This window comes from Podarcis filfolensis (assembly GCF_964270895.1).
Source record: "Podarcis filfolensis genome assembly, chromosome: 1".
NCBI lineage: Eukaryota > Metazoa > Chordata > Lepidosauria > Squamata > Lacertidae > Podarcis > Podarcis filfolensis.
In genome coordinates, this window is record NC_139604.1 from 106,364,301 (window position 1) to 106,390,890 (window position 26,590).

The following is a 26,590-nucleotide window of genomic DNA, read 5'->3' on the forward strand; positions in this document are numbered from 1 at the left end:
GTTTTCGTCACCCCCATCCCTACCATTTCCTCTACCATCCCACCAACTGGGCTTTCTTCATCTGCCTTGTGAATGCAGCCTCTCCTGCATTTTCATAGAAGCATTGAATGAATTTTTCTTGCAAATGCATTTTTTCTTGCAAATGCATTGAATGCATTTTTCCTGGGGCAAAGGGGTTCTGAAGGGCAGATAGGGCTCTGAGGCTTGGAAAAATTAAGCCATTTGCACCCACTCATTTTTGCAGGTTGCAGGTGTCCTCATGCAGTGTTTCCCAGTCCCTCAAGGTATACAGGATAGCATGGTGCATCCTATTGATCATCCTGTTTACATGAGGTTAGGTGGTATTGCCCCCCATTGGAATGGCGCCTCCTACAGGACTAAACAGGCAAAGCATAGAACCTCTTTCTCTGCTTGTGAGTCGATAGGCTAGGCTCCTGCAGTCTGACCAAGTTAGAACTTTTTAAAACATAATTTTTCACCTTTAGCTCCCCCCACTTTCAGTTCCTTTCTCCTTTCCTCCATAATCACCACATTTATTTATTTTTAAAAATTGTGTGTGGGGAAACCAGTGTGGTGTAGTGGTTAAGAGCGGTGGACTCGTAATCTGGTGAACCAGGTTCGCGTCCCCGCTCCTCCACGTGCAGCTGCTGGTTGACCTTGGGCCAGTCACACTTCTTTGAAGTCTCTCAGCACCATTCACCTCACAGAGTGTTTGTTGTGGGGGAGGAAGGGAAAGGAGATTGTTAGCCGCTTTGAGACTCCTTAAGGGGAGTGAAAGGCGGGATATCAAGTCCAAACTCCTCCTCCTCCTCCTCCTCCTCCTCCTCCTCCTCCTCCTCCTTTTCCTTCTCCTTCTCCTTCTTTTGGGTTCCTTTAGCTGGGGGTGAGGATGACACCACAGCCTGGTTCCCGCCAAAAAGCCTAGGGCAGAGGAGCCTAGAGAGAGGAGTTCAGTGGCGCCACTCCAATGGCCGGTAGCGAAGGAAAACAAGCTGCTTCACGCCACCTTTGGAGGCTTATGGCCTTGGCTGACCCTTTCCCTGCCTTTCAGTGGGGCATTTCTCCTCAGAAGTTGCCACACTGGACACAGCAGGGGGGAGAGGAGCAGCTGCCCTGCATTGAGTGGCGAGGGCAGGCCACAGAGCTTTGGCCCCAGTCGCCAGCCAGCGAAGCTTATTCCACCTTCACAAGCCACCAAGCCCCAAATCAATGTGGTCGCATCATTTCTGGAAAATTAGCACGGCCCATGTTTCTCTCTCGTTCCTTTCTCAGATGCATTAGCAAAAGAAGTTTCTTCTTTTCACTATTCTGATATGTTTATGAAACAGCTCAGGACCCTGCCAAATAGTACCTCCTAGCTGCTGGATTGCATTGCCTTTCGTTTCTGCAGAGATTGTAAGCTCTTTGGAGCAGGGATCTCACGTCAGTGTCTTTTACACTGTAGGTTCAGTGTAGGTTCACTGTAGGTTTTACAGTTTTATGTGCCATAAGCCACCCAGAGTGGCTGGGGAAACCCAGCCAGATGGGTGGGGTTTTAATTCAATAATGATAATAATAATAATAATAATAATAATAATAATAATAATAATAATGGTGGGGTTTGCTGCTCGAGCACCTAGTGATTCCTCTGCATAGCGACAGCAACAGCTGAGCGCGAGGGTTTAGTCTGCACACACTGTCTCTTTAACGCTGGCCATGATGATGACTGTTTGGATGAAACAACAACTGTGACCTTATTTAAAGTGCTTGCCTGAAGGAGTGTCAAACAGGATGGAGGGACAGGAGGAGAACAGAGTCTCTCCTTTGAAATTAACGAGCTAATGTCCTTGGATGAATAGACATATCTACTCAGCAAGGAAAAGAGGGATGGAGGGTAAATCTCCTTGCATCTCCCTCTCTCCCTCTCTCTTGCTTATCTCTTTTAATGCACTTAAGTCCTTTTGTGTTTCTCTAATCTGATTGAGGGTGCCTAATACCTTTGCAACCTGTGCAGCCAAGCACCGAGGACAACACGCTTATATGTGCATGATTCTGCTTGGTAAAAATAGCATAACTCCCTCCACTGGTTCCTCACCTTTTCCTTTTTGCTATATCTAAATGCCCTGTTACTACACACTTGGGACTTGCAGTGGAAATTAGTTTCACTGGTGTTCCAGTGTACGCCAGTGTACATCTTGCCCTACAGGCATTCCCACCTCACTCGTCCAGTGAAGATATGGGGAGAAGCAGGGCCACGCATATAGGCCATGCCCCCCAATGCCAGAGCATCAGCTGGCCATGCCCCTAGCACTGAAGGCTCAATATTAGTGCAAAGGGGTGCAAAGTGCATAAGGTCCCTTTCACACCAATGTGAAACACGTGGCAGTGGTGGGCATGGCCACTGGACTCAGTCCCACTTTAACCCCTTCCCACATATTTGTAAACCACTGTGAGGTTGTTTTCTTTTATAATCGAATGGTATATAAATGTTAGGGAATAAATAACATAGATTCAGTGGGTGCAAAGGGAGAGTGAATGTATGTACACTTCTTTGACCCTGACCAAGGTGTGAGAGCCCTACAGGTTTTTACAATGAATTTATTCATTTATTTCCCAAATTCTATATACCACTAGAGTGTAAACACAAACATACACACACACCTCAAAACAGTTTAGAGTGTGCAAATGAGCATCCAATTCATTGTGCTGGTAAAGTTGCAGATAAGTGGTGTTCATATGCATAACAAAAACAACAACTCTTTGCTGTAACCCATTAGCTTATTTGATCATGGCCGAGATCTTAAGTGCATGATTTGGGAGAATATTCTTGCAATTATTCCAAAGGTACAATGGTACTTCAGGTTACATACGCTTCAGGTTACATACGCTTCAGGTTACAAACTCCACTAACCCAGAAATAGTACCTCTGGTTAAGAACTTTGCTTCAGGATGAGAACAGAAATCGTGCTCCAGTGGCACGGCAGCAGCAGGAGGCCCCATTAGCTAAAGTGGTGCTTCAGGTTAAGAACAGTTTCAGGTTAAGTACGGACCTCCAGAACGAATTAAGTACTTAACCCGAGGTACCACTGTACTAATGAGGACAGGCTGCCTGTATAGTGTTGGGCTATTCAATGCTAGTCAGGTTGGTTTCCTGGGAACTGGGTCTTGCCTGTCATTCTATTTGCTTGGATATTATTTAACAAACACTATAAAAACATTTCTACCTCACTGGGTTGAGATGCTAATAGGAGGGTGCAAAGGGAAGAAGCTCTGATGTTTAAAAGTGCATTGTTTGTTTTTGTCCCTTTTTTCATCAATTGCGTGGGGGAGAAGGGATATCTGTGTATATTTTAAGAAAGATATTTCACAGAGCAATCCAAATTCCTGGTGGGTGGCAGCAGGATTTAACAGAGTAGTGGAGTAACTGCTACGTCTGGAGTCCCACCGGTTGCACTGGAAAATAACGTCTCCTCCTGCCCCCACATGCCATTTCCAGGTTGGCGCAGCCGACAGACTCACATCAGGCCAATTGCTGGTGGCTACAGATGAGGGAGAAATTAGATTTTGTTAAAGCAAACCCACCTAATTTGTACTTACCGAAACAATACGCAAACCGAAACACAGCCATCCTTCAAAATCCATACTTCTCTGAATTTTCAACACCGTTCCCCAGCCAAGTAATTGTATAAAAATGCACATAGCAGAATAAATGGTGTCTATAAATGCACCTGTTTAGTGAAGATAGCATACAAAAATGCATTATATTAGGGGGGAAGTGATTTGCAGGAATGTGTATATTAGGTAAAATTGCATACAGAAAGATGTGAATTGGGAGAAACTTGTGTTAGAATGTTGATGAATTTTCATGAGGATTTAAAAAAAAAATCCATGTGGAAATGTGGAAAACTGAACTTAAGAATGGGAAACTTAAAAACTGAGACAAACCAAAATTGACAAATCCACCCATTCCTGGTGTGAATGCAGAAACTGAGTAAATGAAAAGTTTCATTCTAAGGGTCCCTGCAGACATCCTATTTATTAAGCATCCATCATGATTTGCATACGTGATGTTATTGGATGGTTATACCCCACCACCACCACCAGCACTGGCACAGCTAGACAGAATTGGGTGAACGGACATCTCAAGTTCTATCCTATCTGCACCACTTCCAGGAGGGATTGTTCCATCAGTCAATTTCTCTTATCAGTTTTTCTCTTCATTGGCAGTGCAATCCTAAACACGCCTACTCAGAAGTAAATCCCATTGGGCTTGGTGAGGCTTACTCCCTAGGATGCGTAGTTAGAACTGCAGCCCACATGCATAGGAATCAATAGGAGTGCATGTGCATACAAATATACATGTTAAGAATAAGGAAACATATCTAAAAAAAAAAAGACCTTAAGATTTCCTTCCTCTTTTGCCTACAGGGGTCCGCCTGGATCGAGTTCGTGGAGGCCGTCAAAAGTACAAAAGGAGATTGGATTCCGAGAGCAGCACTTATTTGAGCTTACAGATTCCTCCTCCAGCCAAAAAGCCATGTAAGTGCCGGTATCACACACTGTTGCCTGGGGCAAACTCTCCATTTCCTTTCCCTAACATAGCGCTGTGGGGTTGTGCTGCTCTCCCTGAGTGTTCCTTGTAGGAAACCAGTTCTCATCTGTCTTAATTAGGGAGCCGCATGAGTTAGTGTCCTCTGAGACTTTTCTGAAACTGAAACCGAGGGCAATTGTTCAGATACATGGTTTAAGGGAGCACCTGGCCATTCCCTAAATCTGTAGGAGATCAGCTTGCAGGTAAAGATGGTGGTCTACCCATCTCACCATGATGGTTCTCCAGCTTTGCAGGATCCTGCTAGCTGCCTGGCAACCTATTCATCATAGATCTCTATGCTCTATGCATTGTAGAATCTATTACTGGGGCATTTCACACATGGTCCAGCGCAGAGGGCCTTCTGGCGGTTCCCTCACTGCGAGAAGCCAAGTTACAGGGGACCAGGCAGAGGGCCTTCTCGGTAGTGGCGCCCGCCCTGTGGAACTCCCTCCCACCAGATGTCAAAGAGAACAACAACGACCAGACTTTTAGAAGACATCTGAAGGCAGCCCTGTTTAGGGAAGCTTTTAATGTTTGATGCATTACTGTATTTTAATATTTTGTTGGAAGCCGCCCAGAGTGGCTGGGGAAGCCCAGCCAGATGGGCGGGGTATAAATATTATGATGATGATGATGCAGAGGAAATCCTGAGCTTGCCACTGAGTCTGAACTCAGTGGGGGAGATTTAGCCTATCAGATTCCCTGGTGCCTATACCTGTATGATACCTGTGCTTTTTGCTTTGATACCTTACACTTAAGACATCTGTGGTGCATACCTAAGCAAAAATGGTAAAGGTTCTTCGTTCTCTGGAGGGTCTTGTTTCATTGCTCATAGATCTTATTCTAATGTGTGCCCAGCTACTAGCACTTTGGTTTGAGGTGGAGAAACTATCCGTGGAAAAGATATATCACTCTTTCCACCAAGAGTACCTTCTGTCAGAGTTCAGCCAAGCCACACAGACTGCACCCTCTGTGCTGGTCCTGCAACACCAGTGATCAGCTGCATGTTCTAGAGCAGGGGTAGGCAACCTAAGGTCTGGGGGCTGGATGTGGCCCAATCATCTTCTCAATCTGGCCCGCAGACGGTCCAGGAATCAGCGTGTTTTTACATGAGTAGAATGTGACCTTTTATTTAAAATGCTTCTCTGGGTTATTTGTGGGGCATAGGAATTCATTCATTTTTCCTCCCTTAAAAATATAATCCGGCCTACCACATGGTCTGAGGGATGGTGGACCGGCCCACAGCTGCAAAAGGTTGCTGACCCCTGTTCTAGAGAGTGGTCAGAACAGGATGAGGTCCCCTCCATTAATGTACCAGTGGACTCAAACACCCTAAGAGCCACTTCACTTTCCAAAAATCAGTATTTTACCATAGAAAGTTGGGGAAATATTTGCAGCAGACATGAGAAATAGACCATAGTTTATTTTAATTTCCATAGGGGTGTTTCCTTAAGCCATTTTCCCTGCATTTCCCCCCATGTCAGAAGATTCCCCATTTATTCCAGCCAGAATGTCCATATGTGAGCTTCCTATCAGTATTAATTAGCCAGAATACATGGCAAAACAATTATCAGTTGAAATATGCAGAGTGTTCAGAATGGAAAGTTATATCTTGGCAAAGGATGCTTAGGTATATCAGTAATTAACACATGTAAATATCTATGATAGGATCAGGGACCGATCGTAGCTCAGTGGTAGGGCACATGCCTTGCATGCAAAAGGTTGCAGGTTCAATCCCTGGGGCCTCCAGTTTAAAAAGGAGCAGGTAGCATGTGACGAGAAAGACCTCTGCCATGGTCTCTGGAGAGCTGTTCACAACTCCGAGAAGGCAATACTGTGCTAGAGGAACAAACAGTATGATCAGGCAGGAGCCAGCTTCCTACATACCTGGCATTCCCAAGCAAAAATAATCTCACCTTTATTTCAGACAGTGGAGTTTTAAGCTACTTGCATAGGTTCTTCAGATGCACATACTGATTTCTGCTTTGGAATTTGCAGTGACCAAGATTGTCTCCCACTTGTTGGTGGCAGAGCCGGAAAAGATTTATGCTATGCCTGACCCTACCATGCCGGAGAGTGACATAAAAGCTCTGACCACGCTCTGTGATTTGGCAGACAGAGAGCTGGTTGTGATCATTGGCTGGGCAAAGCACATCCCAGGTAAGAAGCTAAGGGTGGCGGGCAAAAAATGGTTGTAGTGACTTACCGTCATGGGCACTAGTTTATCATTTTCAACAGGGAAGCTGCCATTGCCTGATGAGGAGCTCTGAAATTTTGTGTGTAAAAAAAAAACCCCAGGATTTTGCAGCTTCAGCCCCCACATTTTGCAAATGGAATAAAAATGCAGTGGGAATCTTTAACCCGTGAGCAGCCTTGGAGGGATCTACCTCTCTTGTTGCACATTATGAGAAGCAACAAATTGAAGTGGGAATAGTTCACACACACACACACACACCTGCTTTTTTGCTGCTCTTTTAACCATGCGAAGCAGCCTCAAGGAGAACCCGAGTTCAATAGAAAATAGAGGTTATGAGAGGACTTCTAGTTTACAACAGACTCCTCGCTTTCAATCAGAATTCCAATGCAGTGATTGATTTATTGGTGTAAATTAATGTATCTTTAGATGCTTGCGATTATCTTATAGCTTTAGCTTTGAACTGAGAAAACTCCAGCTGATGGGTATTTGGGAAAGGAGCTCAGTCTTTGGATACTGCTTCTCAGCAAATCTTAATCCCAGTGGTGCCCTTCTTGAAGGAGGCCTGTCATAACAGGGATTACCCCACTCACTGGCTGCACAATCTGCCAGGGCCTGATTCAGCACAAACAGTGTAATGCTGCTGATTAAGGAAACTCTGTCTGGATTGCTCCGCTAACCCAGCAGCTGGGAAGAATTAACAGGAAGGATAATAACAAACTACACCAGACGACAACTTGTTAATACTCAGGCCACCATCTCCATATTGATGAGGCCCCTTCCTGCAAGAACTTTTGTGAGGTCAGTGTACTTTCCCATTTTTAGTGCACAATCCAAACAGTTGTTGACCAGGTAGAGCTGCTGTTGTGGAGATACCACATTTTCCAAGCAGGTTAGATATAATCACACTTTCGTTTCCGTCTGTCTAGAAAGATGTGGAGCATTCCCGCCCTCCTCCCCGGTAGTACATTTGTTACTTGCCTGATTACAGTGCAAATTGTGGTTGCATTTCACTGGAGAGCACTTGATCACACCCTGTCCCATTACTTCTCAAAGCAAAGTGTTCCGATGTACCATTTTGTGAAATCCTTTCCCACTGTTTTGAAATTTTGCAATGGAAAAGTCCACAAAGTTGCTCCTCACAGACAAACCCAAATCTAATTCAAATGGGTGTGTGTGTGAATTAATAGCTAAATAATCCTCAGTGTGGACAGGCCCAGAGTGAGTTGACAGCATGATAGAAAAAGAACAATGATCCAAGGGTAACAATATAGTTAGGTCCTAAGTTTCTGAATATTAAGGCAATATGTTGATTTCTCTGAATGAAATCTCTGAAAGCTGTGAGTATGTGTGTACATGTACACAACTTTCAGGTTTGCATTAATTCCTAAACTTGCCTCAGACAAACAACTGTGCAAGGACCCTCTCAGTGGTGTCAGCACATGGGTCCAATTAAGCTTGAAGCCACTCTTCAGCAATTGGGGGGGGGATACATTTTAATAGTGTTCAGCAAATATTATTACTTCCCTACCAAGGCTGTCTTCCCCTCTGGACAGGACTCCCCTTTCTTCATGCTTCACACCCAGCCCCTGCATTAATCACCTGTACCTTGGTTCCCCATCACTGTGTCTCCCTGCAGGAAGGGGAGACTTCTGTGGAGGGGTGATGACAGGGGCTCTTTGGGTGACTGTTTTGCTGCTGCTCTTGCTGGGAAGACGAGAGCTTCGCACAGGATGAAATATGGCTAGTGGAGTGACAGCAGCTGTGTCTAGAGTGGCCTCAGATCCTATAATTACATCTCTCTTTATTACAGCTGCTAATGGCCCTCCAGGATGACAGAGATGATAATAAATTAACAGATTATGAACTCCACTTGCCACAAATTATGTGTTTTCTCTCTCTCTTCTCTCTCTCCCCCTCTCTCTAAAGATTCTGGTAGCTCCTGCTGCCAAATGTCTAAAAAAGAATAGGTTTCTACACCCATGGGTACAAATACTACAGGTTTCAGAGGGAATCTGTGAAGTTCAGTTGGGATACTGCCAAGAGGAGCTTATGCATGCTTCTCTGTAAGAAAGGATGAGGTAATGTGCTTTATTTGTAGCAATGTGAGGCATGCAACAATTTTCTAATACATGGATGAGGAGGAATCTGTGGCCTCCGGCCAAGATGGCCAATGGTGAAGACTGAATGATGGGGGTTGTAGTTCAGCAACATCTGGAGAACTTCAGATTCCCCACCCTTGTTCTCACAGGACAGATTCCATGTTTCTGGAATGTGTGCCTGATGGAGCTGGAAAGTTAGCTACTCCAGCCATCATTTGGATCAGTTCTCAGATGCCTCCAAACAGGGCATGATAGAGATACTAGCCATCTCCATTTTAGTTTAGAGCCATAGATTTATAGGTCTATATATTCTGGTGTGTTTATTTATTTTTTATTTTTAAGAAAGATGCATAAGCTGGTGGCCATCACCATAAAATGGTTATGCATGCATTTTTTAAAAAATGACCCGAGCCTAGAGCTAATCATTTTCACTGGGTGACCTGAGATATGTCCCCTTTGACATCTTTTTCTAAACACAACAGATCATCCAAATATTCCTTTCTTATAGGGAGAATGCTCTAACCCTCTGGCCATTTTAGCTGCCTTATTCTATCCCTCTTCCAATTCTATGGTGTCTTTTTGAAAAAGGGCAACCAATCTGCATGCAGTATTGTAAGCCCATTTACACCACAGATTTATATAATAGCATTATGGTAGCAATCATTTTATTTTCAGCTCCTTTAATTCTCATCTGCTCATTCTTCCTAACACAGGATTTGCCTTTTTCACTCCCACAGTACACTGATTTGACTGTTTTTTTCAGTGAGCTTTCCACTGCTATCCAAGATCTTTTCCCTGAGTGGTACAGCTCCTTCACAAGTAGTTATTCTGTTGGCATTCTTATAGTTTGTTGTGGTTTAAACCTTCTTGAATAACTGGTGTCAACCACAGACTTAGGTTTATCTTGATCCCAGATAATTTATTACTAACTTAAAAGCACTGGTCTCAAACAGTGCTGAGCCAGAATTGAAACCCCATGAATTCATAGCCCTCTTTGTGGTCTATGAAAGAACCCACCCTGTTGGTGATTATGAGGGAAAGAGCTGTGAACCTATCAGCGAGCCTCAGCCAACACGTGGTTCTGATGGACATTGTGGTCCAAAACACTTTCAGGACACCAGATTGGGGGACGTTGATCTCAGCACTGCGCTTCTTTCATTGTTTGCTCACAGTCTGGTATCCACAGCGGGCATGACATTTTCTTGCACAGCATGTGATCTGCTCTCTGCTCAGATGCGTTAGGAATCCCACTGTTTAATTCCCTCTCTGTAAAAGAGAAGATTTTGATGCCAGCCCCCTATAGAACACATAGAATCATAGAATCATAGAGTTGGAAGAGACCACAAGGGCCATCGAGTCCAACCCCCTGCCAAGCAGGAAACACCATCAGAGCACTCCTGACATATGGTTGTCAAGCCTCTGCTTAAAGACCTCCAAAGAAGGAGACTCCACCACACTCCTTGGCAGCAAATTCCACTGTCAAACAGCTCTTACTGTCAGGAAGTTCATCCTAATGTTTAGGTGGAATCTTCTTTCTTGTAGTTTCGATCCATTGCTCCGTGTCCGCTTCTCTGGAGCAGCAGAAAACAACCTTTCTCCCTCCTCTATGTGACATCCTTTTATATATTTGAACATGGCTATCATACCACTCCTTAACCTCCTCTTCTCCAGGCTAAACATGCCCAGCTCCCTTAGCCGTTCCTCATAAGGCATCATTTCCAGGCCTTTGACCATTTTGGTTGCCCTCCTCTGGACACGTTCCAGTTTGTCAGTGTCCTTCTTGAACTGTGGTGCCCAGAACTGGACACAGTACTCCAGGTGAGGTCTGACCAGAGCAGAATACAGTGGCACTATTACTTCCCTTGATCTAGATGCTATACTCCTATTGATGCAGCCCAGAATTGCATTGGCTTTTGGGTTCTTGATACAACAAAATACATTAAAGAAAAGGAAACAAAATGAGAGGAAGGAAAAAATTCTGGAAAAAATAAAAGAAGGGGAAAGGAAACTAAGATCGAAGCCAAAATCACAAGAGATCTTAAGAGAAATCAAACTTTATCAAACACAATATATGGAACTGACGAATCAAGAACTAGAGTGGAAAATTAAACAAATGAGACAAAAGACTTTTGAATCGGCTGACAAATGTGGCAAGCTATTGGCTTGGCAAATAAAGAAGAGACAAAAACTCAACACGGTAACAAATTTAGAAGTGGAAGGAAAGAACATAAGCAACCCAGCGGAAATTAGGAATTGTTTTCAGAACTACTTTAGACAACTTTACACACAAGGGCCGCAAAAACAAACAGATATACAACAATTCCTCGAGAAAAATGGGCTGAAAGAGATTTCACAGGAAAGTAAGACAATTTTGAATCAGGAAATATCAGCACAGGAAATAGAAGATGCCATTCAAAACATGACGTTGGGCAAATCACCTGGACCGGATGGACTGACTTCCAAATATTATAAAGTCTTAAAGGCAGGGCTTATACAACCTTTGAAGGAAGTCTGCAATGAGATCATGGAGGGGAGGAAGGCACCCGATACGTGGAGAGAGGCCTATATTACACTTATACCAAAGACAGAGACTGAAAAGACTCAACTTAAGAACTACCGACCCATCTCGTTACTAAATGTGGATTACAAAATCTTTGCTGATGTTTTAGCAAGGAGACTGAAAAGAATTTTGATGGAGGAGATTCATGGGGACCAAGCGGGCTTTCTCCCGAAAAGGCACTTGTCGGATAATGTAAGGAATATAATTGACATTTTGGAGAAGTTGGAAGTGAACATAAACACTAAGGTAGTTTTGATATTTGTGGACGCCGAGAAAGCCTTTGACAACATTTCTTGGAGTTTTATGTTGAAGAACCTCCGGGGGATGGGGGTAGGCCAAGGGTTTGAGAATGGTATAGGTGCAATATACTCTGAACAGAAAGCTAAACTAATTGTAAATAATGTGGTCACAGAAGAATTCAAGATTGAAAAAGGGACACGCCAGGGGTGCCCTATCTCCCCATTACTTTTTATATCGGTCCTGGAGGTTTTGCTTAATATGATCAGGAGGGACCAGTTGGTTAAGGGGATTCAGGTCGGAGCTAAACAATACAAACTGAGAGCATTTGCAGATGACCTAGTACTTACATTGCAAGAGCCAGAAGCTAGTACGAAAAGAGTTTTGGAAATAATCCAAGAGTTTGGTCAATTGGCAGGATTTAAATTGAATAAGTCAAAAACAAAGGTATTGGAGAAAAATCTAACACAGGTGGAAAAAGAAAGGTTTCAGAATGAGACAGGGTTGACTGTGGTTAAAAAAGTGAAATATTTGGGTATAAACATGACAGCTAAGAATGTGAATTTATTTAAAGATAATTATGAAAAAACTTGGACAGAAGTGAAAAAAGACTTGGAGATTTGGTCAAATTTAAAGCTTTCCTTGTTAGGTCGAATTGCAGTCATAAAGATGAATGTATTGCCAAGAATGTTGTTTTTGTTTCAAGCACTGCAAATAATGGACAAAATGGATTGTTTCAAGAAGTGGCAGAAAGATATATCTAAATTTGTCTGGCAGGGCAAAAAGCCCAGAATTAAATTTAAGATATTAACGGACTCAAAGGAAAGAGGAGGGTTTGCCCTGCCAGACTTTAAACTTTACTATGAAGCGGCAGCTTTCTGCTGGCTGAAAGAATGGCTGCTTCTTGAAAACACAGACATTTTGGATTTGGAAGGTTTTAATAACATTTTTGGGTGGCATGCATACTTGTGGTATGACAAGGTTAAAGCACATAAAAGTTTTAAAAATCATATTGTCAGAAAAGCACTATTAAATGTTTGGGTCAGATACAAAGATTTGCTGGAAAATAAAACTCCAAGGTGGCTGTCGCCAATGGAGGCTAAGGCAGTTAAAAAGTTAAATATGGAGTCCAAGTGGCCAAGATATTGGGAAATTTTGGAAAAGGAGGGGGACAAAATGAGATTGCAGAGTTTTGAGAAACTAAAAGGGAAGGTGAGAGATTGGCTGCATTATCATCAAATAAATGAAGCGTTCAAATTGGATAGCAAAATTGGCTTCCAGGTGGAAAAATCAAAACTGGAGACAGAATTGCTAGAACCCAGTACTAAGAATTTGTCAAAAATGTACAACTTGCTGCTGAAATGGAATACAGAAGATGAAACGGTTAAATCAGCTATGATTAAATGGGCTCAGGACATTGGTCATAATATTTTGTTTGCTGACTGGGAAAAGTTGTGGACCACTGGGATGAAATTTACGGCATGTAATGCCTTAAGAGAAAATATTATGAAAATGATCTATAGGTGGTACATAACCCCAGTCAAGCTTGCAAAGATTTACCATTTGCCTGACAATAAATGTTGGAAATGTAAAGAAAAGGAAGGTACATTTTTTCACCTTTGGTGGACGTGCCCAAAGATTAAGGCATTCTGGGAAATGATCTATAATGAACTTAAAAAGGTATTTAAATATACTTCCACCAAGAAACCAGAGGCCTTTCTCTTGGGTATTGTCGGCCAAGGGGTGTTAAAGAAAGATATAACTTTTTTCATGTATGCTACAACAGCAGCTAGAATACTCATCGCGAAGTACTGGAAGACGCAAGATCTACCCACACTGGAAGAATGGCAGATGAAGGTGATAGACTACATGGGTTTGGCAGAAATGACGAGCAGAATCCGAAACCAGGGAAGAGAAACAGCGCAAGAAGAGTGGAAAAAATTCAAGGACTATTTAAAGAAATATTATAAAGTTAATGAAAGTTAGAATGATGTTGGATTAGAAAGTAAATGGTTACTATTAGTAATGGTTAAGACAAGGAGAATAAGGAAGATTAGTCTAAACTTTAACTAAAATAAGGGAAGATTTGCTGAACAATTGATAAGAATTTGGAATACAGAAATGGGAGGTATGAGGAAGTCGGGGAAGGAAGGTATAAGAAATTAGGATACGAAATGGTACATGTTTTTTGTTTCGTTTTGTTTTTGTATGTCTATGTATGTCGTGTTTACATGGAAAAACTTTTGAATAAAAATACTTTAAAAAAAAAAACAGAATTGCATTGGCTTTTTTAGCTGCCGCGTCACACTGTTGGCTCATGTCAAGTTTGTGGTCAACCAAGACTCCTAGATCCTTTTCACATGTAGTGCTCTCAAGCCAGGTGTCACCCATCTTGTATTTGTGCCTCTCATTTTTTTTGCCCAAGTGCAATACTTTACATTTCTCCCTGTTAAAATTCATCTTGTTTGTTTTGGCCCAGTTCTCTAATCTGTCAAGGTCGTTTTGAAGTGTGATCCTGTCCTCTGGGGTGTTAGCCACCCCTCCCAGTTTGGTGTCATCTGCAAATTTGTGGAGCACAATGCTCAGGATGTGAACTTGGAGTGGCAGGGTGTTCTTTGCCCATGATAGAAGTGTGTGTACACTTGGCAGGGATCTACTATCAACAGTTCTCTGTTGCATGTACCTGTGTGAAACACATTTTCAAGTGTGTTTGTCACATGCACGCTGCACACTTTAGGCATACACTTAAAATCCCTAGTGTAATGAGTGAAGAGGCCCTGAGATACCAGATCAAATACCTCATGCACTGCTTGTTCCGTGTGGTTGGGATGTTTAATCTCTCACACTGTTTCAAATGATGTCTGCTTGTCTGGCTCAGAAAAGATTGAGCTTTTTCTGTAACTGCTAAACTGGCTGGATTATTATTTCATTTTGATGGTTCTTGGATATGGAATGGAAGCGCCTTCCTCCATTAGGACATCGTCAAGCATAAATGAACTGACCGTAATAAGTCAGTACGATGAATAGTTTACAGGTCTTCAGCAGAACTTGTGAGCATAGTTTTCTTGCTACATAAATGCGGATTAGCAACAGAAGAACTCAGCTCCCTTGCTAAAAGGGCAGCTTGTTGTTATTCAGACATATACAGGGCAAAGCACTGGGTTGTGGTCAGCAATGCACTGCAACCTAGCTGTCTAGCCTAGCTCCTTTCCAACTTCAGACTCGCCAAGAAGGGTTGGTTTTGCAGCTCATGTCCCTGATGTCCCAGCCTCCTCTTCAGCTGTCCTCTTATTTCTTCTGGTACTCCTCCCCAGTGCTTTATCGATCTCTCCCTCCTACCCATCAGGCCTCACACACGCACACACAACACGTGACAGCTGATTGGTATCTGTTAATTAATGTGGCCTGCGGCCTCTTTTCTATTCAGTGGCCTGATAAGGGAAATTGGATGTCCAAGGACTGCTGTGCCATTATCACCCCTTACCTCCTCTGGCAACACAAACACAAAACATGGTGTAGTGATAAATAAATACCACTAACCCATCCCTCTGCCCTCACTTCCTTGGGCTGAGATAGCTGAGACAGAAAAATGGAACTCCCGACCAGTCAATACAGCAATCACCAGCTCTTTTGTTAATTGCCAAGTTGATAACAAGAGAAATCAAATGATCCTTGCAGTGACTGGCTCCCTTGGCCCAGATGCAGGCGCACGAGTACCAGAGCAAAGGACTCTGGGAATAAAGGCATCCTGCTGAGCGTAAATCACAGCTAGAGGGACTGGAGCGTCTCTGAGTCAAAGGTTAATGAGCTTAGGAGGAACTGTGGGGCAGCAGTGAAGCAGTTGCACAAAAAGAAGAAAAAGGAACCAGAATGATCTCTTACAACACTTGGCAAGAAATGTTAGGTAACTCCCTGTTTGTTACTAGGAACAGATGAATCTGTCAATGTCATGTTCTAAATTTTCCAATCTCAAATTCGGTTTGTATCAGTTTGCAAACCCTTAAAAACTCAAACACATTTTGGGGTACACTTATCCTAATATATCAGTTTTTGCAAGCAGTATATGCATTTTTGCAAGAGCCTAATATAAGGCATTGTTGTGTGTTATTTTTGGTCACATGCACAGTTTTGTGCTTAGTTTTCCCTAATATACGTTTGGTGAGAACTGCATCACAAAACTTGTTGAAGAGTGAGTTATAAGGATAACTGCATTTCGATTTGCATATTGGTTTGGAAAGTATGGTGTTATCTAGGTTCACATTAAGCAAATAAAACAAAATGAATTTCTCCCCCATGCCTGGTTGTAACCAAGGTGTGAAAATAAACCACTCTTTGTGGAAGGAGCAGGCAGACTTTGGGCTAGGTTGAGTCTCCATGCTTTCTTTATATGTAGGATTTGTATGTGTTGTGACAGACTAGGAAGAGTCAGGAAATACCGAGAAGAAGCTCAGTTGTCAGTAGTGTTTCTACTCTCATCCTCTCCCTCCCTCAGCATGAACAGTTCCCCCCATTTCTTCAGGACTCTTGTGTGAGTCTGCTAATTTTGAAAGAGCATCTCAAGAGTGAAAATGGAAAATTTCATCATGCAAAAGTGAGATGTCCATGACATTCTTGTGAGTAAAGTTGCAACAGAGGGAAATTTATACCTGTGTCTGTTTGTGAGTCAGATAGTCATATGCCAAACTACTCCCAGTGTCTTACTCATGTCTGAATCACTTGTAGACAGACATTTGTCCTTGGCACATTAAGAAATTTGTGATATAGGAAGTGGCCTTTTCCTACACTTATGTTTCACACAGAAACAAAGCCCATCTCCTTGCCTCCTTTCCCACACTAGCTGTGATGCCTGATTTCATTTTTCCAGTGTGGACTGTATGTTATTCATCTCCCAGATTCCTTCTGACCTTTCCAGTTTTGAGAGCAGGTGGGCAAGCTAGGTGGCACTGCCTCTGGATGAACCATAATCTCCAGTTACAGATAGGTAGCCGTGTTGGTCTGCCATAGTCAAAACAAAAACAAAAATTTCTTTCCAGTAGCACCTTAAAGACCAACTAAGTTAGTTCTTGGTATGAGCTTTCGTGTGCATGCACACTTCTTCAAGAAGAAGTGTGCATGCACACGAAAGCTCATACCAAGAACTAACTTAGTTGGTCTTTAAGGTGCTACCATAATCTCCAGATCCCCAGTTTTCACGTAAAAAAAAAAGGAAGTGAGAGAGTACATTTCTAGTACTTGCGGAATCTGAGTTATAAGGCAAAACATACAGGAACTATTCTTTTTATTTTTTTGTGAGAAACTAGCCAGGCCCCCATTTAGTATGTACTTTGCATTCCCACCAGCACCTAGAAAAATTCCTGCCAACACACATGATCTTACTATGTAGTTTTCAAGCACAGCATTCCTCTGTTGTGGGGATCTCAATAAAGACTACTAATTCTAATTTGTTCAGTTCTCATTCATGGCTTTTCATTGTCTGGTCTGCCTGGTACCCAAATTCGTGTTCATGTCAGAATAGGTGCTGTTTGTTCCTGTGGGTCCTAAGGTAACATTAATGATCCTCTGGTTGGTGGAGGCAATGTTATAAAACTGGATTGAGTTCCATTGTTAAGAAAAATTGACTTGGATCCTAACTTTTTTTTTTCTGTAAAGGGAATGAACTTCTGTTTTTGGAAGGGAGTTGCACTCATGGAGGGGGTCCTTCTGTTTGCAGCCTGAATGGACTTAATGGATTGTGAATGGACTTTTGTGATTAAATGCTACAAAGCTTGTTGGTGTGATGTATAAGCAAGCCTAACATTAATAGCCAGGCACATGGCAGTATTTAATGCTATTCTATGGCAGCAAGTGTGAAAACACATCCACAGCTCTACATTTATTTGTTTATAGTATACATGGTTTATTAGGCAGCTGTTCCACCTAAATTACATAGATCAGTCCTTTTAAATAAAACACCTGAGTCTTTACTCTTTCTTTCAATCATGTGTGCAGCTTCCAAAGCAAATGGGAAGCTTTGGTATATGGCAAGCTGAAGGTGATTCCAAATGGGGTTGTGTGAATAAAAGTATTCCATTACAAAATCCATGTGTGTCATGGAATGGTTAAAATCACCCAAACTACATAGGACAGGCTTAGCCAAACTTGGCCCTCCAGATGTTTTGGGACTACAACTCCTATCATCCTTAGCTAACAGGACCCGTGGTCAGGGATGATGGGAATTGTAGTCCCAAAACATCTGGAGGGCCAAGTTTGGCCATGCCTGACATAGGAAGTAGCTTACCATGTGGAACTGCAAATGCAACTGGCTCTTAAAATGTGGCACACCTGTGAGTGAAATGATTGAAAGTTTCATTTCTTCTTTTTTTAGCACTTGGTCAAAGGTGCATTTTTTTTACCTTGAACTGTGGTTAAATGTTTATGGCCAAGGGCTCCCCACGGGAATATTGAGGTTTCCATCACTGGGTGACCTAACAGAGTCCCCGCCAGATTTCTGAGCTTCAGGGCTTGGAGCAGGCAGTGCTAAAACATCGTCTCCTACTTGTGTACGTAAGTTGACTTGCTCTTCTTGCCCTGCCAGGCTTTTCTAATCTTTCCCTGGGGGACCAGATGAGCCTATTGCAGAGCGCATGGATGGAGATACTCATCCTGGGTATCGTCTACCGCTCGTTACCCTATGAGGATAAATTGGTCTATGCTGAAGATTACATCATGGATGAGGAACATTCTCGCTTGACGGGCCTGCTGGAGCTCTACCTGGCCATCCTACAGCTTGTGCGCAGGTATAAGAAGCTGAAGGTGGAGAAGGAAGAGTTTGTGACACTCAAGGCCTTGGCTCTTGCCAATTCAGGTAAGGTTACCATCTGGGATGGAAATGAGAGTCTGGCCACCATCGCCCATGCAACTGAAAGGCTCACTGAAAGAAAGGGTTGGACATTGGGTTCATAAGCTTTACATGTGGTCCAAATGGGGACTTTCTAGACTACTAGAGTGAGATAACATTCCTTTATGATTCCTTTGGTTCAGTCTGACGGTGGTCAAGGTAGAAAGGATGTTCTGAGCACCTCCTTTAGTTTTTATATCCCCCTAGTTGTCGAAACAGCTTCCAGATCACTGGGTCGTAGCAATTTCATATTTAACCAGCATTGTGGTTTGCTTCACTTCATTTTTTACTAACTCCAATGCTACCTTGATCTTGGAAAACTGCCACTAAAAGGCTCTGTGATACAGAGCCAGTGCTTGAACCTGGCTTGGGGCAGCTGCACATTGTAGAGAGGCCTATCTAAAAACATTCCATCATGAAAAATAGATACATTAAAAACAGCCCCCCCCCATGCCTCAACACTGAAAATTGTGTTAGAAAGAACCATCTTTCTAACCTTTCTATGGTTAGAAAGAACCGTAAGATCCTTGTAAAAATACAAGAACCCATAACTTACAGTGCATTCCTAACCATGTCTACTCAGAAGTCCTAGAAAATGCAATGGGACTTACTCCCAGATAAGTGGAGTTAGATTGCAGCCACAAACAGTAATAGAATCAAAGGCTTGTAGACAAAGAAAGGTTCTCAAATGCTGGTGGAATATGTGTTAACCTCTAGGGCAGGAAGTTCCATCTAGGAGGTGGTGTATGCCACAGAGAAGGCTGCCTCTCGTACCGCACCTCAGAAGACAGTGATATGCATAAGAAGGGTGCATCAGCTCTTCTTAAAGGACATGCAGATTTGCCCTCTCACTTTTTCGCTGGTTTGTTTGTTTTGCCTTGTCTCTTTGCAGATTCAATGCACATAGAGGACATGGATGCAGTGCAGAAACTCCAAGACCTTCTCCACGAAGCTCTCCAGGATTACGAGCTGAGCCAGCGTCATGAGGAACCACGGCGTGCAGGGAAGCTGCTGCTCACCCTTCCCCTCCTGCGGCAAACAGCTGCCAAGGCCGTGCAGCACTTCTATAGCATCAAACTGCAGGGCAAGGTCCCCATGCACAAACTCTTCCTAGAAATGCTGGAAGCCAAGGTCTGACAGGGCCCAGGAAGCAAACTGGAAGCCAAGGTTGCGGCCATGGAGCTAACCAAACAGAGGTGGCAGCTGGCTTTTATCTCCAATCATTTATTATGGAAGAATTATTTAACATCCATCTGGCAGCCACGCCAGTCTGTACATCCATCTGAAGATTATTGTGTACAGAGAAGGAAACTCTTTTAATCAACATCACTCTTCCCCCTCCCCTCCTTTCTTTCTTTCTGGAAAATTATAGAACAAGCTCTTGCACTTGCAGAGGGAGCCAAAGGAAGTCTGGAGCCCCTAAGAGTGATGCTGTTTGCACTATCCAGGGCAGCCCATTCCCATCTTCTTTGACCTAAGAGAAGGGGTGTGGGGACTGAAGCAGAAAATGGTGAAAAATAAGAGTTTGTAACATTCATAGCATGGTGGCGTGAGAGGAGATTTAAAAATATATCTGGGCGTCAGTGGGTCCGCAGCTTGACCCCTTTCCTCAATGCTGTGGTCCATGTGATGGTGGTCTGTTTGGGGAGGAGCGTCATGGGATCTCTTAAGTCGAGAATGGCTGCCTCCTGTGCTCAAGCTACACAGAAAACATGTACATAGAGGCCCTTCTTATTGGGAAGGACAGGCCTGACCGTGTAAGATATCCTGTGATATTGTACAGCATATTTGCACCTGGCTTTCCCCTATCCATGTGCAGTCATAACATTCCTGGTGATGGTTACTAGAGAAGCTGGAGACATGTCCTTGAGAGAGAAGATCTTGTTGTGTGAGAACATGCAGAGGGAAGTAGCTGGATACTTTTTGTTGTTGTTCCAAGGCTGTAGTCACTCAGTCATCCCTTCATCCTCCTAGACATGGTGCTATTTCAAAAGAAAAAGAAAACCCTCTACCTCCTTTCCTTCTTTCTCCACATGGCCCGAGGTCACTGGAATCACAGGGAGTGGGCCAAAATAAAAGTTATCCCAAACCAGGGCATTTCCCAGTCTTTCCTCACCAATAGATTTCAAGCTCCAAATCCAAATATTGGATATACTCCCTGAGAGGTAGGGGAGAAGAAGAATTAGAAGAATTCACCTGCTGGGCTTGCGCCATGTTAAGAGAACTAAAACAACCCAGGGGAGATACTTAATTTTTGCCTCCACATTCCTTTCCCACTGTGGCAACTCTCTCATTGAGGTCAGTTGCTTGAATCCAGCTTGAGTGTAGCTGAAGGAAGGCAAGGGTAGCAAGGCTTATATTTGAGCCAAAACCTGTTTGGAATGGCAGGCTTGAAGTGATAAGTAAGATAGTGCCTCTGAGAATTGGAAGTGCTTCTCCCTCCCCATCAAGGGATTGGGGAGGTAAGGTTTCTAGGTTATATTCATAAAAATAATGGCTTCCAAGTTAGCTTGGCCCCTGCCAACCCTCTTTTCAGAGTTTAATTACTTTTCTTCTCATCAGTCCCACAGAGCCACATGTCCAGATGGCTTTGACTGGTTTGTGGCTTTTCAGGAGGGTGATGTGTTTGTGTGTCTGTTTTCATGGTTATTTTGGGATCCAGCAGTGAGTTCAAGAGTTAAACCCACTGTTGCAGAAGCAGCATTGAAGCCAAGATGACCATACAAGTGAATTTTACTTCCAAAGGGAGTGGTCAAAAAAACATGTGAAAACAGGTCTAACCAAAGCAATAAAAGGTATGGATGGCAAAAATATATATATCATTTGCCAAGTGAGGGCTGGGCAGTGTCCTGTCTGCTTCCTGAGGTAAATCAGAACAGAGGCCTCAACTTCTTTACTTTGTACTAATTCACTTTGCTGCTTCATCCAGATGCTAATCCAAAGGTCCTCTTTTTTGAAGAGGGAAAAAGGGGGTAGGGAGGGAGCCAGGTCTTCCATGACTATGAAGGATGCGACAGAAATAAACACAGTAATCATGCAGCTCCCTTCGGACGCCTGCGGTTGGCAACTGATTTGGGGGCTGGACCATACTTACAATCTCCTGACAGTTTTGTTTTTGGATGACAAACAGCTCCAGTTTTCTGCTCAAAATGGCTCCCTACTTCTTTTCCATCCATGGGGGAAAGTATTTTGATGGATGCTCCTTTTCTCAGAGTAGCCTTCCTCTCTCCCCAGCTTTCTTTATCCTACTAACAGTCATTGTCATTCTTCTCCAAAATAGCCATCACATGTAGGGGACAACAGTAGCTCACCGGCAGAGCGCCTGCTTGGCATGCAGAAGGTCCTGAGTTCCTTTATTGGCATCTCTGTTGAAAAGGATCAGATCACAGGTGATGGGGAATGCCCCCATCTTAGACCCTAGAGACCCACTGCACATCAAAGTAGATAATATTGGGCTACGAGCAAATAGACCTGAGTTTGCACAAGACTTCCTATGTTCCTGTGTCTCTCCTTTGCAAAGCATGGTTGCGGGATTCCTCTGCTAAAGGCCAGAGAAAGAGTTCCTGGCACTACAGGCCTCAATCATGGGTCCTTATTGGGAGGAGCATTTTCATGCTCATTTAAAGCAGCCTTCCTTCACTGCCACTTTGGGGCAGTAAACAAGTGAAGACGCAGTAAATGCAATAAACGCGGGAACAAATACTTCTTGTTCCCATGTTTGTAAAACTACCACTTTGTTCATTTGCAAATAGCCTAAGGTCATCTTATGTTGCTGGAGCATAAAATCACTGCCTTGCTGGGTTACACCCAGGGTCCATTTAGTGCAGTCTTTTGTCTCCAATTGTGGCCATTCTGGTAAGCTCTCAAGTAGGGCATTGCCCACACCTCTGCATAATCAAGGATATATTGTACCAGTGTTTATTTTTTCTGAAGTCGGAGGCAATATGGAGTCTGCTTGTCCATGACTCACTGTGCCCTTTTTGGTTCAATCAGAGATACAGCTGCATCACTCTCAACCAACATTCCCCAATCTGAAGCCGTCCAGATGATTTTTGGGTTTCCAACTCCCATCAGCCCCAGCCAGTTTTCAGGGAGGATGGGGAGGATGGGAACTGTAATCCAAAACATCTGAATGGCACCAGGTTGGAGAAGACTGATAAAAACTAAGTGGCAGACCACATAACCTTCAGTAATTTTGACGATGGTTTAATCTTAGAGATATAGGGTTGTCATGGTCCTGCCAGCGCAAGGATTGCTGGTTGCACAATGGGACTTATCCACTCTCCTCTGACCACCAATCCCCTAAATCTCTTCCAGGGGTCCCCCCAACCCTCAAGAGCATATTTGGGGAGGTTGCAGGGTGCAAGAAGGGGAACATAGGGGGGAAAGTCCCACTGTGCAAGTGGAAATCCACGTGGAGGTGGAAGGCATTATGTGGATACCGTCCATAATCATAGAGGACGCTGAGACCACATATTCCAAATTAATTTAATAGAACATACATCTGAGGAAGACAGTAGCAATCAACCAGAGCAGCAACTTGGTAATGCTTTAGATCTTATAGGGAGAGTGGATAGCACAGACCAGCTTCAGATTTTAGCAATATGGGGACAGCTCTGGTTCCATGCCTTTGGAACTAGCAGAAAGTGTGTGTGTGTGCAAGCATGCACTAAGCAATTATCCGGTCCTGCACATAGGAGTTAAATATTTTGTAAGGTACGAACTACTGGTACAAGAATCATTCTGACAACTGCAAACCTTCAGACATTAGTAGCTTCCATGGAGTAGGTAATGAAGTCCCCAAGTGCTAACCCCGGGATTAGTTTAGGGCAAGGCATGCAGGTAAGTGCCTTCACTAGAATAGAAGCATGACATCTGTCAACCTCCCCCTTTCCAGGAAGCTGTGTCACCCTACTTCTGTGCCTACCTGTAACCTGCAGTGTACTCTCTCCTTCCCAAAGCTTTACATAGGTCACTGTCTTCTGCTCTGAAATACAACCCTCCCTGTGTGCCATGGAGGCAACAAATGCTGCTTGCATTCACATTCCTTTCTGGGGTCTCTGGCCTTTAGTGCAACCAGCAAGCAAACACCCAAGTTGACAGGAATCGCTTCAGATCAGTGGTGCGATACCCACCACCCATTGCACCTGAGAAAAAGGTGGGCATTATTTTGAAGTGAAAATATGAAGAAACTGTAAAACCACAACCCAACAGTATTGTTCATGCCAAATAAGGGGGGTTATTTTCTTCTCTCTTCATAACCAGACTGACTCATGTGTTCAGAAATGTCAAACACGTATTTTGAAACCATGCTAAAGCAGCTGTCATAAAAGGAAGGAAAGAAACCCTAAGAATGTATGTGGCTGAGGTTTTTTGGCCAGTCATGTGGTCCAAAGCCAGTCCTGCTCTGGTGACTTGATGGTTAAGAGAAGCCAAAAACAAGCAAAGGGGGAAAGATGGGAAAGCCTGTGCAAAACTATGCAGGGTGTCATAGTCCAAGAGTGAAATAAAACAGTAACTACTCAACTATTATCTGCTCCTGAAAGAAAGAAAAAACTGTCAAATAACTAATTAAATAAATCGTATTCTTGTGGTACAGGTCATTTCGAACAAACTGAGAAATAAAACAAATGTACAAACAAATCCTGTTGAGGTTGCATTTATTGAGTATTCCAAATCATCACTTCACCTTATCGCACTGAGAGATTTGCTTTACACTATGGTACATCCAGGTACAGCGGTACATTGGGTTAGACGCTTCAGGTTACAGACTCTGCTAACCCAGAAATGCTACCTTGGGTTAAGAACTTTGCTTCAGGATGAGAACAGAAATTGTGTGGCGGCAGCAGCAGGAGGCCCCATTAGCTAAAGTGGTACCTCAGGTTAAGAGCAGTTTCAGCTTAAGAACGGACCTCCAGAACGAATTAAGTTCTTAACTGTATTCATATTGTGGGTTAAAATAAACACATCGGAAGGGGAGCAAGAATGTGTGCACTACCTTTCTTCCTCCATCTTTGTCCCTCTTTAGAATTTAGGGGCAAACCTCTGAAGTGTGGAGCCTCCCCTTCCATTTTAACTTTGTCTAGTCCACAGATGCTTCCACACTAACCCTTTTCTATGGAATTGCTCTCCTTTGTTCACCCACTTTTTATAGAATATCCATATATATTTTTTCCAATCACTTGCTTTCTGTGCTGCCCTCCCATGTTTTTCCAGACCTGATTTGCGATTGTTTTAAAACATTAAAATATAATTGGAGATTGAGGCTGTTCAATGTGGACCAACAAAGCAGTACCAATGTTTTTCAAGGCTCCTGTGCCTGTAAACAAATCACTTCCTCTTTGTATGGTCAGCTGATTTTATTGCTTCCTGTTGACCCTAGCTTGGTGACTTGTAATTTCCCCTTGAATAGCCTCTCTGCAAATTGTTCCACGTCAGAACCGCCACCCCTCCCGTGGGGTTATGTGCTTAATAACTGGTTTCCTATTTTCCCCATTACTTTTTTTAAATGGAAAGAAAGAAAAATTAAATTAAGAAAAAAGATATGAGGAAATCAGTAACCAAAAGCAAAGGCCACTCCCTTATGGGAGAATAAATTAACATGGGGCAATTCATAGAGCACCTACTGAAGGAGACATTACTTAGTAATCGTCCCACTGGGAGCAATAAGAAAACAATAAAACCAGCTAAACCTGCAAGCAATAAACCTGAAGTAGCCAGGTAAGTGGCTGAAAGCAGCTTATTTGTGAGGAGATATTATAGAACCATCTTCAGCCATATGAAAGGGCACAGCTAAAGCTGTATGGAACCCTAATTTTAATTCTGCTTCCTGCTACTTGCAAAAAAAAAAAAAAGCAATGTCTTAACAGCGCTGAAGAGCTCTTGTGTAGAAGCACCCCAAACATGAATTTTGTTAGCACAGCAGTGCATAATCATCTCCTGGAAATGATGCTTAGGTTTTATCTCAAACACCCAAGCTCTTCTTTTGGAGGAAAAATAAAAAGGAACGCGCTTTTGAGGTTTTTCAGAGGGAGATGACAGAACCGCTCAGAGAAAAGGAGCAGTTGTCTTCAGTGATGGAATCCAAACATATGGCATGTCAATGGAAGATCCCAAGAAAATACTGAGCAATGGCTCAGATGCATGAAGCTAAACAAGGAGAAATATGGTTTTAGGCCAAAGCAAAAGATGCCTTGGGTCCAGTAATTACACAACATGAGGCAAAGCTAGTTATGCTACCATTAGAAAACCAGAAGCGCTGACACTTTGTAAGGCCACATTCACACCATGCATTTAAAGCGCTATGATGCTTCTTTAAACAGTCATGGCTTCCCCCAAAGAATTCTGGGAGCTAGAATTATAGAATGTCATGGACTGGCTGGATGCAGAGGATTGGTGGGAGATACCAGCTGGGGAAGCCCCAAGGGAAGAAGGCTCAGAGTCAGGGGATTGGTGGTGGGATGGTGATGAGTGGTCAGAGGGAGAAGAGAGCAGACTGGGGGAGGAAGAGGCTGGGGCAGAGAGCAGCCCAGAAGCAGAGGCAGAAGCAAAGGTTGGATGGGGTGGGGTGGCTGGGGGGCTAGAAGCAGTGATGAGGGATGTTGCTGAAGAAATCTCTCTCTCCTGCTGCAACCAGCTCCCTTCCCACCCTGGTCTCCCAGAACCAGAAGAGGTATGAACAGGGCAGAGCAAATATAGAAATGATGACATAGTCTCAGATTGCTTGGGAAGGACCTGGGGAGGAGGGGAAAGATCTACCGGGATGCGTTCCTGTGCTCACTAGGCCTGGCCCCTGAGTCGAATTTGTTTCCTTGAATAAAGAGTTAACTTTACTCATGTCTTGTGATTTATTACCGACTTGCTCCTGACTCCCGCTCCTGACACAGAATCATAGAATTGTAGAGTTAAATGGGACACAGGGATCTTTTGCCCAATGTGGGGTTCAAACCCCCAACTCTTAAGATTTAGAATCTCATGCTCTGATCTATGTGGTTTGTCCCCAGAGTTCCCCGGGAAGTGAGATTAATTGTTAAACCACTTTTGGAATTGT

At 43.3% G+C, this 26,590-nt stretch overlaps 1 protein-coding gene and 1 long non-coding RNA gene across 6 annotated transcripts in view; both read left to right on the forward strand.

The window, feature by feature from the left end:
• The window catches only part of ESRRB (estrogen related receptor beta), a 158,647-nt gene extending 134,463 nt beyond the window's left edge, over nucleotides 1-24,184 (forward strand). For 4 of the 5 annotated variants that reach the window (XM_083616481.1, XM_083616480.1, XM_083616479.1 and 1 more), the window contains 4 exons: nucleotides 4,408-4,518; nucleotides 6,569-6,730; nucleotides 18,238-18,507; nucleotides 19,433-24,184. In XM_083616481.1, coding sequence (XP_083472607.1) covers nucleotides 4,408-4,518; nucleotides 6,569-6,730; nucleotides 18,238-18,507; nucleotides 19,433-19,677 — 788 coding nt within the window. In that variant the 3' untranslated portion in view covers nucleotides 19,678-24,184. The remainder of the gene's footprint in view (nucleotides 1-4,407; nucleotides 4,519-6,568; nucleotides 6,731-18,237; nucleotides 18,508-19,432) is intronic. The other variant, XM_083616482.1, reaches the window with a different exon arrangement.
• LOC310766653 overlaps nucleotides 1-26,590 on the forward strand; it is a 331,293-nt gene that overhangs the window by 236,338 nt on the left and 68,365 nt on the right. The window lies entirely within an intron of this gene.